The 15,716-nt window shown below is 39.5% G+C and overlaps 2 protein-coding genes across 7 annotated transcripts in view; one reads left to right on the forward strand and one right to left on the reverse strand.

Annotated features, from left to right (window-relative positions):
* Positions 1-1,834: 1,834 nt before the first annotated feature.
* LOC135468990 (transmembrane protein 183-like) lies at positions 1,835-8,262 on the reverse strand. Its single transcript, XM_064747503.1, has 5 exons — positions 8,087-8,262; positions 6,116-6,208; positions 5,484-5,624; positions 3,959-4,145; positions 1,835-2,695 (listed from the first exon to the last, which is right to left on the reverse strand). Exons 1-5 carry the CDS (start codon positions 8,163-8,165, stop codon positions 2,113-2,115), a joined length of 1,083 nt encoding a protein of 360 aa, XP_064603573.1. The 5' UTR covers positions 8,166-8,262; the 3' UTR covers positions 1,835-2,112.
* A 121-nt stretch (positions 8,263-8,383) lies between these two features.
* LOC135468227 (liprin-alpha-1-like) overlaps positions 8,384-15,716 on the forward strand; it is a 97,744-nt gene continuing 90,411 nt past the window's right edge. For all 6 annotated transcript variants that reach the window (XM_064746352.1, XM_064746354.1, XM_064746353.1 and 3 more), the window contains exon 1: positions 8,384-8,920. In XM_064746352.1, coding sequence (XP_064602422.1) covers positions 8,681-8,920 — 240 coding nt within the window. In that variant the 5' untranslated portion in view covers positions 8,384-8,680. The remainder of the gene's footprint in view (positions 8,921-15,716) is intronic.

The following is a 15,716-nucleotide window of genomic DNA, read 5'->3' on the forward strand; positions in this document are numbered from 1 at the left end:
ACATCTTTGTAAGTCAGTCCAATGAAGAAACTCAAGGAAAGCAATAATTACAAGTTACTGCCGAGAAATATAATGAAAGCACAAACTACGTCACTAAAACAATAACTTACTTGTACAATCCACAAACATTCATTGTCTAAAATACTTGAATATTTTGGTGCCTTAAAATTATTCGCACAAAAATGAATACATCTGAAGAATTGTGAACGCCTCACAGTTCAACAGGGGAGATAACTTACTGTGGACCATTATATAAATCATCCATTCCACATATGGATGATTTATTTTCTTATAACAAAAACTCACTTTGCCTAACATTCCAAACACATTTGTGTAGGCCTATAACAAGCTTGTTCATCATACAACCATATCTAACATTATTGGTGCCATAATTAAGCCATCTTAGGAAAATCTACAATGACTAGGTTTCTTCACCATGTTGTACCTAAGTTAGCAGTGTAAAGCAAACAACATTCTACTCTGAATTGTTATATATAAACACAAAACCAGTTAATTCTTCCATGTGTAACACAAAAGCTGCTGAATTGTTGTATGCAACACAAAACCCAGCTGAATTATTCTATATAACACAAAACCAGCTGAACTGTTGCATATAACACAAAACCAGCTGAATTGTTGTATATACCACAAAACCAGTTGAATTGTTCTATATAACACAAAACCAGCTGAACTGTTGTATATAACACAAAACCAGCTGAATTGTTGCATAAACCACAAAACAAGCTGAATTATTCTATATAACACAAAACCAGCTGAACTGTTGTATATAACACAAAACCAGCTGAACTATTGCATATAACACAAACCCAGTTGAATTGTTTGTACATACCCACAAAACCAGTTTAATTCTTCTATGTAACACAAACCCAGTTGAACTGTTGTATGTAATACACAACCAGCTGAATTGTTGTATATAAGACAAAGCCAGCTGAATTGCTGTATGTAACACAAAACCATCGGAATTGTTCACATCTTAAATAAAAAACATACGCTGGTAATGAAGCCCCCACCCAAGGGACATCCCGGAAAGCAGCAAAATCCATTCTAACTCAATTCACACAATATTATCATAGACCACTCTTACCAGTTTTGCTGTCGGTAAAAAATGAGGAAGCAGACCTTTCTCAATTCACCTGATGCTGTTACACTAGCTGCCAGTGAAACACCCCAACAATCAATGCCCAGCCTACCCTGAGTCTATGAAGACTGTGGTCCAGCTTCATGTAATAGGTTTTACCATAAGTCTATTACCTAAAAGTAGGCAACTTCCCTATTGCTAGTCCCCAAGGCACTTTACACTTTTCTTCGATCTCTAATACATTATCTTTCACATCAATGTATCATTTAACTCTCTGTTGTGCAGCAAACATTTGAGAAACAACTGATGCATGGTGGAAAAAAAAGTTTCATACGTTATTGTGGTTGAAATAGACTTAAAAAAAATTAGGACAACTGGGAGTTTTGTAAAAGGACAACAATGTCTTTGATAGAAACTGCTTTTGTTGCTTTGTGGGAGTTGCTGGGCAATATAAAAATAGACATTAGGTTCTGCATAGCAACAATGATCAGCGAAATCCTAGTTTTTAAATATGAGTTTCCGTTTCAAGGTATGGGCAGTTCATGTAGGAGCCGTTAACATTAGATTTCCCATGATTCAGTTCACAATTTCCACCCAAGAAGCTGGCATATTCTCCACCCGGGTGGCGCAACCTTCTACCGATGACATAACAGGTGTAATAAGCTGTGGAGACTAGCTATAAGGAAGTTGCATACTTCTAGGTCATGGGACTTCAGGTTTTCACATGGACATACTATTAGCTAGATGTGAAATATATGGTATTAGTAACTCTATTATGAGGGATTTATGACAACAAATATTTTCATATTTTGTCACTAAGTAATGGTGTAATGAATCTACCTGAAATATCAGAAGGCTGACATTTCAGCAAATCGCTTCCGCAAAAGGAGAACAAAGGGAGATAACTTCTTCATCAGAATGTGGCCTAGTCCAATGAAAACCGGAGTACCGACTCCCATGGCAGGATAAAATCTACTTCATTCAATATGATTATATCCTGGAAGGAATTGTTCTCACTTGACTAGGTGGTACTGTGGATCCCACCAATGGAATACACGTACATTCAGCACAGGGTCTAAGACAAGCTGTGTAATCAGAGTCCCTTTCTGTGCAGCATTTATCTGTGAGTCAAATACAAGCCTCAGCTTATGGTGCTTCATATCCTGACTCACATTAAGGTACACCTTCGTCAGAATGAGTCCCATGACCATGGGGTGAGTCATAAAGTTCTGACAGGACACCTGCAGGACACAGCAACCCTCTAGAGGGTTGTAGAACACATCATCGTACCCGTTCATCAAGTCCACGCACCCATTGTTGCTGTAACACAGACGTCTCTTACCCAGCCCTTCTGTTCTCAGCTGAAAGTTAAACCTCCAGACATTGTCAGAGACGTGGTGGTACCAGCACCGCTCGCACCGTTTGCCCTCTAGCTGATGGGGCTCATCGTGGAAGACCCTGGAGAGTTTACATGTGCTCACAAAGGGAGGGTAGAGGTAGTACAGAGCTTGGATGACCCTTGCTCTCAGTCCCTGACACCGCTCAACACAGGCAGGACCCAGGGCTTCCGGAAGAGAAATATCCACTCTAAAAAATCTGGGGACAACAACAAAAAGAGCCTAAAATCAAATGCACAAGAACACATTTACCACAGCCGAAAATAAATAGTCATGGCGTTATTAGTCATTTACCAATAACAACAGAGGAGTGAGTGAGTGAGTGAGTGCTTGGGGTTTAACATTGTGCTCAACAATTTTTCAGTCATATGATGACGAAGGAATCCTTAGGGTGTATGGAATGTACCTCCTTGTTGCAGGACGGATTTCTACCACTCTTTTATCTAGTGCTGCTTCACTGAGACGACATAACGAAGGCAAGTAAGCCGCCTGGCCCGAGCCATTGTACTGATACGGGTCAACCAGTCATTGCACTATCCCCTTCATTCTGAACGCCAAGCGAGGAGGTTTCAACGTCCTCTTTTAAGGTCTTATAGGTGTGACTCGACCCAGGATTGATCCTGGATCTACTGCTCCCCAAGCGGACGCTCTACCAACTGTGCTATCTGGGCCGGTACCAGGGAAGACTGCACGTACCAGCCTTGGTTTGCAGTGAAGTCTGTCATTAAATATGGTTCATAATAAATAAATTAAATGGTTTTACCATGACAATTTACTGATCAAGTTTAATTTTTAGACTGTTTTTCCAATTTCTGACAACATTATGGCCATTTTTGTTTGGGGGGGTGGGGGGGTGTCCAGTTGTTTACATACTAAACTACTAACAAGCAAACATCAGAAATACATGTAGACTCTATACTCTACATTTCACTAAAAATGTGAAACATTTTCGGCAAAATGTGTATTTTTTGTCTGTTGATTCCTATGCAGTCATATCGACAGTGTTTGTGCTGACTTACTAAAGCCTCATGCCTAGAACACCATATGTGACATCCAGCTCAGACTAGTTTACATGTACCACATGTACACGGAAGAATAACATGTTTCCTTTCATCATGCTTATATTGCTTCATTTATTTTATAGGTAGGTATCTGTACAAAAGCACTTAAGCCACTCGTGCCAATTTCAAAGTTTTGCAAACTTTCCCTGTAGATGCTTGAATGTATGTGTGTGTAGATCACCAAATAAATGCTGTTAAGTGCTGTGTCAGTGGTCGCTATTAATTTCCTTAAAATTTTTTCATAAATGACATTGCCTTTGTTATATCACCTTATTTAGTCAAGGTAATTTTGTGATCCATGAAATTTTGTGAAAATGGGTTTTCAAAACTTTCAAAGCATAGTCTTTAAGGACTGCATGACATATTATTGCCTATATGACTGTGTTGGCTTACATGCCTACCTGTGGTAAAGCTGCCTCCAGAAATGAGCACTATGTACAACAGTATACGCTGAGTGACAGAGTCGTGCAAACGTGCTTATTTCTTCTGGCTGGATGTAGTTAGATAGTATATACCAGATGTCCAGAGGGTACACATTGCCAGCCTTCTGTGTAGAACACTTGGATGTCTTCACTGTTTTTATGTTACCTGTTAAAATAGGAAAGGAGGCATTAATTAAATATTCACCATAAAATACATGTATACGTATACATCGAACTCAAGACAAGGGATCTTAAATGCACCTGCCAGTAGTGGCAATTCTTTCTTTGTACATCCACTGAGGTGTGGCACGTAAATTGTGTTCACTTTTCTAAGAAGTTAGCACCAATGGTATTACCATATACACCAAGTGAATGGTCGCTTGGTTGGTCAGTTAGTCGTTTATTTATTTATTTATTTGATTGGAGTTTTTAGTTATTTGATTGGTATTTTACATCATACTCAAGAATGTTTCGCTTATACAACGGCGGCCAGCATTATGGAAACCATGCGGTTGGTTGTTTATATATTTGACATCCTCCCTTTGAGTGCTAGATGACAAATTTTCTGCGTGATGTCCCAGCTATTGTGAATTTGCAAATTCATTTCAGCTGAGTTTTGATACTTTGATAATTACAGCACTGTCAAAGTCAACAATAGTTTTGCTTGCCATGATTTTTGGGGTCTTTCAGAGTGGCAAGTTCTTTTAAATGCATTTTCTTGTGTAAACAAACATCAAGCCTGATTACACAAGACAAAGCATAAGACACTGATAGAGGCAAATTTTGGGAGCTGGTGTCCCATACAGCAGCATTCCAGCCGAAAATCCTATGTCTATTATGGCTCCACGGCCAGTGTATGGTGGGCCTATCATGGCCCAATCATGTTCCTTTGCATGATGGGTATACAACTCGACCAGGAACCAATCATTTTATGACATTCCGTGCTGACTGATTTTACGACAAAAAATTTTTACGAATTGCTACATGTGTATGTTCTTAGGGTGAGTCAGTGTGAAAGCACTACACAAAGTAGTTGTTTGCAGGTTTATTTACTGTATTTACAGTAAGTAATGATGACGTCACTGCATAATGTACCTGTGTTCCCGATCTGTACAACTTTAAAATCTACAATGTATTATATATGTTTTGTGTATGCTATAAACTCGAATTTTGCGGAAATTGTCATGCAGGAAAAAATACTTTGTCAATACATGAAGACACAACGGAAATGCTGTAAATAAGTTCGCAACAAACACATCATGAACACTGGCAAACTCTGATGAAAATCACTGGATGATACGTCCAAAATGGTACAATGATAGGCCCACCCCAGAAGATGGCAGTAAGGATCATGGTCTGTGTATGCTATGTAGATGGCCCGGCCATGATGGGAAGAGGGTATTGGGTTGGGATCCGGCCGTACTGCTCCTAATGGGTAATACACTTACATGTAGGTATATAGTGCTACTTAGAAAAAAATAAATGTGGCCATATGTGAATGTACCTGTCAATTCCAGCCCAGACTGGTCAGCTGTACCATTTTCCTCCAAGCCTTTGTCAACCTCAGCTATTTCAAAATCATCCAAGTCTTTCTCAAACCAGTCCAGATCACCTTCTGCATTCTGTGGGATTGCCAGCATTTTAGCTGCAAAACAAATGGGCAATGTACACTGTTTGAACTTCATGAATTTTCATAAAATTTACATTCATGGATTCTGATTTATAAACCTGAGCAAATCAATCAGGCTGGGACACGTAGTTCAAGACATGAAAGTTGATATGGGGCTTTGGAGCCTTGAAAAATTATAAAAGGTCAAGAAGAAGAAAAAAATACACTATTTGATTTATTTATTTATTTGATTGGTGTTTTACGCCGTCTCAAGATTATTTCACTTATACAACAGCGGCCAGCATTATGGTGGGAGGAAACCAGGCACAGTCCAGAGGAAACCCACGACCATCCGCAAGTTGTTGCCAGACCTTCCCATGTACGGCCCGAGAGGAAGCCAGCATGAACTGGACTTGAACTCACAGCTAACGCATTGGTGAGAGGTTCCTGGGTCATTACTCTGCGCTAACCAACTGAGCCACAGAAGCCAAAAATAAAATAAATAAAAAAATTGGTAAATAGTATACCTTGTGACTGAGAGATTACTGTTGCTCCTTTCTTCAGTCTCACACAACCGGCCACTGGTTTATCAACATGTGCATAATCATAGACTGTTACGTCTGCAACAAAAACAATGTACACAAACTTGGTGACTATAAAACAGTAGATCATGGTCATGACTGTTCCATGAAGGTAACACTCGAAAAGCTGCATTAATGATTCCAAATAAACCATTCCGTCACAAATGGTTAGAATCTCCAACTGCCTAGTGTTTAAACCGAGGTAACTACATGTAAAAAATCACACCAAAAAATGTAACTTACTGGCCATGATCTCTCTGCCATCAAAGATTTTCATCTTCACCTACCATTTCTTCACGAGTTTTTCTGGAGATATCTGATTTCACGAACAATACGGACAGCTTATTAAGAATGAACCCTAAACATATGTGTACCTACTGATGAACTGCCCAAGAATTGTTTACCTTTTTTTTCATATGCTGGTGGACACCTTTGTGGGTGGAGGAAACATCATACACTCAAGTTTTGACTCAATTAAACAATATTGGCAGGGCGATACCGAGTCACTTTAGTTCTGGAAAACGTTAGAAGCCCAAACTAAACAAGCTGTATTAAAACTAACAAGTAAATTCAACAGAAATATGAGGGATTACCAATAAAAAGTTATGTTTTCATATACATTTCTGTCATTCACAGACTTAAAAGCTCATAGAAAGCATAATTTTGAATTGCATGTATTAAATTTCTTTATGCACAGTCACAGTGTCACCTTGTTTTTCTAGATATGGCCCGGGTTGGTCATATTTAATGGAGGACACTAGAGAGCCTCTGGTAAACTATCAACCTTTGGCACACTACTAAATATTCTCCATGTGTGAAATACAAATGTGACAGAAAACAATGAATGCTGGACAGCAATCAGTGATCTTCAACTAATCAACTCCTCTCTTTATTCAAGGCCGCGATCATCCGGGCATTTCACTTGTACATGGCAGCAGCAAGCAGACAATGAGGTGAAAGACAATAAGGGAAATAAAAAACATCCGAAGATATTCACGGAACAGCTGATAATAGCCAGAAATTTAGTATGTTGGACAACATGCACTGCATATATAAGTTGTGAACTTCAACAAAACCTAGATTTTATCTAATGAGGCCATGAAGCAGAGTTCTGTATTAACGCCCATTTTATTTAGATAATGATTTCACCGCCGTATACATGCGAGTGAATAAGCGTGTTGGCGTGAGTAAAACAACAAATGCCCAAATGTATATGGTATCAAAATACTGGGCTGGTGGAGTAAAGTTATCAGGGATGAAACAGTGTATGGCTTACAAATGGTTGCTGCTGCTATGATACTCTGCCAGCCCAGTATATAGAGAGTTGAAATAGCCATCTGGGGCTAGTCTTCCACAAATTTGCATCACTGGGCTGGCATGCATTGTGAGCTTCTTCTTGTTGTCATACAAGCTCCCACAAACAATCGCAGCAGGGAAATCTAGAAATTCTGTGTCTTAGGTTGGGGTTGAACCTGCACCCTGTGTGCCAAATGAGTTTGAAATCACCTACACATGACCACTGAGCTACATGATGTACACATGGATGATGTCTGTACTCTGCCTGGCCACTTGATCATCAGTATACATTTGGATTCCATGTGATTACAACATATACCTATGAAGAGACATCCATCCCCTAACCACCCACATTCTCAGAGCAGACTGTTTTATAGTGAAGTACCAGTACCTGCACTGTTAATCTATCCAGCCTAGTGCTTAGAAATGGTAAATCTTGATGGTGCATACTTAGTAATGTGGCACTGTTTTGCTTCATTACCGGGTACCCGTATATGTAAATGGTATCATCATTTACATAGTGTCATTCCTTCATTCATCATTTTCATACTGTCATCCTGTCACACCGATGACCACAAACATGGGTATTCAACCCCATCAAGACAATCTAGGTCTACATACCTGAGTAGGCGACACCGCCGGATCCGCCGCTGCGAAAAGATTGTTTAGTCTTATAAACTTTTCGCATGCGACCTGGCATTCTATGAGGATGCAAAACAACTAATGAGCGCCCCAATCATCAACAAACTCTGCGGACACAATACAAAACCGCAGATTTTGAGTCGTTGATGGTGTCACACAACACTTCCACCACGAGTTCCTGACTGTGCAGGGGAGATAACTTTGGATAAATTTGGGGGAATTATGGGAGAAACTTTGCATTATGGGAATGACACAATTTGCCAGGGATGAAAATGGCTCCCAAAATGGTGAAAGCTGCGGTATGATAGCCTCTGAATGACAGGCTCGAATCATCGGAAGTAGAGAGTGGATTCAGTAGGAAAGTATAACACAACCTCATCAAACAATGTAGCTTTTGTATCCCCATCGTTAAACATGATTGTTTGGAAATAACGGCGGGGTTTCGTTCGTGTATCCACATGTGCCTCGCTCGCCGATTATCTTGGAGTCGGACATCATTTGGCCGGTCAGCCAAGACCTCAGGCCGTGTAGCATCTTTCGCCGTGGTCGTTGACATCATCGGAGGCTGACAAAATGATGTGCGACGTGATGCCCACGATATCCGAGGATGGATCCAACGATAGGGAGCAACATGGCCCAGGGGACGACGCGAATTTCGAGCAGTTGATGGTTAACATGCTGGATGAGAGGGATAAGTTGATGGAAAGCCTCCGTGAGGCTCAAGACGCTCTCACAATGACGCAAGTCAAGCTCCAAGATACAGAGAGGGATCGGGACGCACTTCAGAAACAAGTCTCTGCCACAACACCACAGGTAAGTGAGAAAGGTTTATCCTGCTGTCTGTCACGAGCTGTCAAACCGACCTGGCTCACACTCGGGCTGTCACTGACCCCTGAAAGTGGTTCCACTCTTGAAATATAGGCAGCCATTTTGTATAAATTAATGGGATGAAGTGAACATCACAGCATCCGTATACCAGGAATTAGCAGTATATCACCTACTCTCACCTTCATATTCAGTTTGTGTGCAGGTACCATAGGGTACTGGAGAGGTTGACTCATCTTTGGGGTCAGTCACAGATACAGAGCATACAGATTCAGGATGCCCTTATTGAATGGATGTGTTTAGTGCTGGAATGTGCTGGGTAGGAGACTGTATTGTAGTGTTCAGGTGTTCCACACATGTGCTGTTGTGTTTTGGGAATTGTGGAGAATTTATTTAGCCACCTGCCAGTCACTGATGTTTTTAACATACTGTTAGTGTTCAATACTATGTTTTAACTGATAAACTACAGAAGAGTCTCTCATTGAACTGGCTGTTTCCTGTAACACGCTGCCTTAGTTCAACAGGGGTAATTAACATACCTCAGATAGGGAGAAAGTAAGGAATAAACCTGGAACAAAATTTACTGAGGTATGGTCGGGAGTTGTGTAACTGCATCATTGGCAGAATAAATGCATCCTACACCTGTTTTGAAATTAGATTTTTTTTACATGCTGCTCACAGAGAAAGTTGAGGAAAGAAGGCCTTTGTTTTAGCCTCAGTGGGAACAGAGCTTTAGATAGTCCATCTGATACAAGATAAAGCATGTGCTAAAAATTTTTCCCAAATTATGTAATGTAAACCTTAAACTATTTTTGTGTATAGATTGTAAAAGTTACAAAATAGTCACTGATGCTTTCGTAACTTGTAATACCATAATTAGGGCACGTTTACCCATTGCATTTTGTCATGTCGCCTTGTTAGTAGTCAAATGAAAATGAGACATATACTATAATACTCTGGTAGTTGATACATGTGATATTCTATAAGACGGGTCGGAAGCAGGAGGGCAGGTGACCACCCTGTCATGTCAGAAACAAAATGGCCGCCCAATCTTAAAGCATTCAGGAAAAGGTCAGTTTCTGCCACTTTGCTAGCGGTTAAGGAGGGAATTCATTTGGTTGGCTTATTTCCTGTATTGGATATTATCTACATGAAATGCGTGAAAGTGAAAAATAAGTGCTGGGTAATATAGCAGCTTGAACATGGTAAGATACGTATGCAGTGCACGTGCAGATTTTAACACCATAGTGCTCAGAGATTCAGATTGCATATGTACATTCCTGTTCCATTGATATGTATATTCCTGTTCCACACCATTAGATGTGGTCTAATCATGATAATCAGAAACTTCACTTTCTGTGGTCTGGTTGTTAGAGGTGCATGCCTTTAAATCACCAGGGTATAAGTTCAAAACCAGTTTTTGGACAGGGAATGTGTAGATTTTCCCATCTCATAGCTTGTAGGGCTTTGGTAACAAAGTACCTTGCCAAATGTTGGTGGTTTGCCTCGGGCCCAGTAGTCCCCCCACACCCATAAAACTGACTTTCATTGAAAAAGTGAACAATTGTTGAGTATGGCATTAAACAACAATCAAATAAGCAAATAACAAGAACATGCCTATATGCCTATGTGTATATAGATTTCTAACACTAATACCTACATGTACCTTACATCTGCTATTCTTATAGAGGTGAATAAATGATTGAATGAAGGCTTGGGATTTAGATTTCTGAGGTGAAAAAGGATATATGAATTACTTATACTGTGTACATGTACATTTCTCATTAGCAGGTTGTTTTTTGTTTTGTATCACTCACACCGTCTCAGATTTCAGACTTTATAGTTTAGTGTTAATAAATAATGTCTACAAATGTAGTTTGTTTCCTCATTTTTAATATTTGTGTTGAACTGGTCAATTTTCTGTATTCAGGGGTCAAAATTAAGCCCCTGCTCCATATTAGCTGGTCCCCCCATGTACATGTAAAACTGAATAAAGGGAAACAATATCAAACTGTTCTACATTGTTATCTCTGTAGCATCTGGTGGAAGTCATACATTCAGAAGATATTTCATAAATGTAAATGGAGACATGTTCACTGGTAACTGAATTAAATGTTGTCACACATGCCAGTTGAACCAGTGCTTGTTCGTCTCTACTTGCTTGACCAGAGTTGGTGTTATACCCTTAATTCGGAGTGTGTTATGTTTCACACAGGTGTACACTGTTCAAGAACGAATGGCAAGCTGTATAAGTTATGGTGCCTTATCTGTGTATATATATATATATATATATATATATATATATGTACATTATGACATGCTTATCAAGCTGATAGACTCTGTTTAAATCATGCAGCTGATGTTCTGCAGTATTAGTGGTTGTCTCCCTTTCTAGAACCTACTTCATATGCACCATGCCAGGATGAGTTTGGCTTCTGGGTACCTGTTATTTCCTCAGTTAGTGTTACATATATTCGTTTTTCTTAGGGATAAATGTATGTATGTTTTCAAAGCAGGGAGGACAGCTAAACCTAAGAAATGCATGTAGTTGGCTGTACATATAATATGTTGATGTTGGAACATGTCTTGGAAGTGTATCTTGGTTTAAATCACTGCTTGCATCAGAAATTCTTGAGTTTGGCATGGAGTAACAATCAAATAAATAAATAAATAAATAGTAGATGATAATTTTTTTCTGAGAAGATCTCTTCACAGAAAATTGCACTCTATCATTAATCTGAAAGCCACTGATCTAGCATGTTGTGATACAATGCAGACAAGAAGGAATCTGTTTAACTGGCAAGAAGCACTGGCAAGAGAAAGTTGTGATTTTCTCTCTCCTCAGTGTTTTCCATCTCAGTTAGGAACTAAGCAGTGGTATACACATGTAGACATCCTTCCGCAGTGGAAATACGTGTACCTGTAGGTTCATGTAGCTGTAGTCATTTTGAAAAACGGGGCTGTCCTGCTGAGTGGATAGCTTCCAGTCGTGGATGAGGGATATATTGTTGTTGTTGAACCTACATATGTATATGTATGTGCATTTAAACAGTTTGAAGATGCTGATAATTAATATAACTGTTCTATCTACACAATTGCCTGTCATCAGATTTTATCACAGACAAATTTTAAATGTAATAAAATTGGTAGAGATTAGAATATATGTCAGAGCGAGATCATATTTTTTAATGCATAAATAGCAGTGTGACAGTGTCTCATCACAGTATGGCTGTAATATTGCTGAAGTAGCAGTTGGTGATGATCATTCGTTTAGATGTAATTTAGGAGAAGTTACCTGATTAGTGGAAGTTTTGTGAATGTGTACCAGAATTACACTGTTTGATAGATGACAGGGACGATTATGTATCACAGGTGCCCATTCTGATAACAACTGCTATATATATGTATAGGGCATTATCCACAGATTTTGGGAAAGGGCCTGTGGGCGCACAAGTAGTAAAGTTTTGATGCAAACCTGCATATTTTTGGGAAAAAGTGTACCAGAAGGCTTTGATTTTGAAATTAGAACCCCAGATGTGGGCCTTCCAAAACTGCACAAAAACATCAAAAGCGAAAGAAAAAAAATACTTAAGTTAATCAAAATCAACACGCAAACCTTCACTGCTCATATTATACCTTACCCCAACTGTTCAAACGGTGGAAGAAGGTGTACCTATCTGAGAAATGTATAAATGTATTTTAGGAAATACTGATTAGTACCCAGCTGGGACATTTGTGGCTGCAAATTGGGAAACAGACCATTGGGATTGGGCCAAAGAGCGACCCTGGAGCATAGGTAGATTATGCCCCAATGTACATGTACATTGTAATTGATTTACATAAGCACTGTCATCAGAACCTCACATCTTAGTGCATTTATGTGCCTGTACATAGATGGTGGATTAGTTGTGTAGGAACATTGAGTGTGCGATGTTCTGTGGCACAGTATCTAAATCCTATGTACAACCATGTATATGAGATTTGTGGACAATAATTTGAAACCACATGCTTCAGCATTATTGACATTAAAATCTGTGTGTTTACATTTCTCTAGTTTTAGAGTTTGAAGGGAAAACTATCCAAATGACAGTGATGAGACTGCTCAGTCTAGCTACAATATTACTAGACATGTAAACAATGTAGGTTACAGTGGGAATCATGGTATCTCAGATATATGTAAATGTTTCTAACTCATACTTAAACAGCATTAACCAGGCCTGTGTTACAGTATGCCATTATTTTATGTCATAGATTATTCAAGTGACCAAGCATAGCAGTGGGATAAAAAAAAATCAGTTCACCTTTGTTTATAATGCCTTTGAACATTGTAATGCATGGTTATAAAATGCTTTCATGCTTCCTGTTCAAATTTAGGCCTGTCAGCTGGTTTTTTAAGGGACATTAGCAGTGACCAGCCTTAATGCCAGTGGTCCTCTCAGAAATTTGTGTGGCATCTTTGGCTAAAGCTGTGTGTAACAGGTATCCTAACTGTTGGGTTTTCTTAGAGGAGATTATCAATTGCTGGAAGGTGATTTTGCTGTCAGGTGTTTGTGGCATTTGAAGGATTATTAGCTGGAGGCAGTATTTTCTCTCCTATCATTTCATTAACAATCTGACGTGTGATCAGGCTGTTACGTGTAACCCACATCAGCGCAGATGGGTTTACCTCATTCAGGGCCTGTGCATTCTGTGGTGAGGTAGTGAGGTGATCAAACCTCAGGCTCTTCTCCCTCCCTAACCATAACCTTATGAGGGCTTGTTTAGCTAGGGGAGAACTCAAGCAGTAGGAGGTAATCTCCAGCTTTGGGGGTGACCATCATTAGGTTAGGCCATCCTGAAAAATATGTCAGTTAACCATCACCTGACTGGTTGTCTAAACTGTGCTGACATGAAAATTTTTTGGGGTCTTGAAATCTTTGTACCCTCCTGATTGCAAATCTAACCATGAGTAAGTTAGCTTTGTCTGGAGAGTTTTGTGACCTTGTGATGCCTCAAGTGTTCAAAACTTCCCTGTCATCTCCGACTCAAATCTCTTTGAAGTTGTGCCCAGAATGTGGGGTAATACATGTAAAAGCATCAACCTCCCTTACGTACCTCTGTGGGATATTATTTTTCTTCAATGTAACATTAATGTACAGATCTGCCAGCAACCTGGCTTTGCCCACTTTATACCCACCATAATGCTGGTTGCCATCATATAAGTGAAATGTTCTTAAATATGGCATTAAACACCAATCAAATAAATAAATTATTAAAGTACATGTAATAATTTCTCAAAATACATAAATAAATTATGTCAACTCAAGGTATTTTTACACTCAACAATCATACAGCATTACATACTTTCAGGAGCGTAAAATTTGACCTAACCATTTCTGATTTGTGAAAAACAGGGTCAGGTTACAGCTAACAAACATATTTTAAGGATGGCCTCAGGACATGTAGGACATGTGTATAGACAGACCTGTACAGGGTGGTAGGGTGGCCCTGTGTGTCTCTCCTGCCCAGATGGAGCTTCCACTTTCAGCACATTGCACTGTGAACCCTCAACCCTCTACCTAGACCTTTAGCCTTCTCTACCGCACCCCCCATGGTCTAAATGTACATTCTGTTTTGATTTGCCCCTGCTAATCGCCATCATCTGTACAGGCAAATCTGCCTCTGCCTGTCCAAATGTTTAAGACTTGTAGAGTTGGCATCTGCATCTAAATGTACATATTACATGTAATAAATCATGCTGCATGAACACACAACCTACTTAACTGTACCACCTGTTTGAAATAACCTTAGGCATGGTAAGTTAAAAGCCAGTGCATAGAGCACTTAGATGTCCAGGTAGAGAAATTAGTATTAATCAATGCTAGTTTTCATTGTGTACAGTGTACATGTAAAGCTGATATGCCCAGCCAGTGCATCTACACATGAAGCTTTAACACAAATCATATATTTTGTCCGTTTCTTATTTCATATTTTAATTTTCATGGTGTGCACATTTGTGGTCTATTTGGCAAAGGTGTAAGTAGGCTTTTGATGTCATAAATCCAGTGATAATGGCTTTTCAACAAGTACATGTATGAAGCTATTTTAGATTCCAAATGATGCCAATTTTTGTATTTTTAGCAGATTCATGTACACATTCAAAGCAATGTGTATATTTTACTGACCTCTTTTCCTTTTTCATATCTGTACAATTTACAGTCAAGTAAATAAATTAATCCTTGCCATTTCGGCCGCAGCAACTTAATGACTCACATTATACATGCAGTGTGTAATTCCAAGTCATCAGTGTGCGAGAGTACATGTAGGTGTTCTAACACTCTGACAGCCTGGTATAGCACTGTAGGATCATCTTATTTCCACCTGATGCCATTATCTAGGCTCAGGGCACAAACCAACTTTTCTTCTGCTATTGACCAGGAAACCATCACTAATGCCTCTGCTGGGACAGATTGGCCTGCTCCAGTCATCTGTTGTGCAGCTTCGGCCATGCATGCTACTGGCTCTGGTACTTGCACAATTGTACTCAAGTCAGTGTACTGTAGGCTCCCCCACAGGCAACCTCCAAAGTTCATGGTTCATTGGTCAGGCCAAGTTATACTTTGAAGCATACACATACATGTACATATAGTTTCTTTATCTCACTGGTTAGTCAAACACTTTATCCGCCACTTTATCTAACTGGCTAGATGCCACACATTGGTATGGTGGAAAGTGATGACACATCCACTCATCTAGTTTTTCTGTCTCACATATATCAGGTAACATTTCAGTAGTCTACTATACC

The sequence above is a fragment of the Liolophura sinensis genome, chromosome 6, assembly GCF_032854445.1.
Source record: "Liolophura sinensis isolate JHLJ2023 chromosome 6, CUHK_Ljap_v2, whole genome shotgun sequence".
NCBI classification, from domain to species: domain Eukaryota; kingdom Metazoa; phylum Mollusca; class Polyplacophora; order Chitonida; family Chitonidae; genus Liolophura; species Liolophura sinensis.

Excerpts from the sequence above, each read along its gene's own strand:
- LOC135468990 (XM_064747503.1), bottom strand. The coding sequence starts at position 8,165 with ATGCCAGGTCGCATGCGAAAAGTTTATAAGACTAAACAATCTTTTCGC. Across the intron at positions 4,146-5,483 it reads GTCTGGGCTGGAATTGACAG|GTAACATAAAAACAGTGAAG; the intron begins GTACATTCACAT and ends CTATTTTAACAG. Across the intron at positions 2,696-3,958 it reads TGGAGGCAGCTTTACCACAG|ATTTTTTAGAGTGGATATTT; the intron begins GTAGGCATGTAA and ends TGTTGTCCCCAG.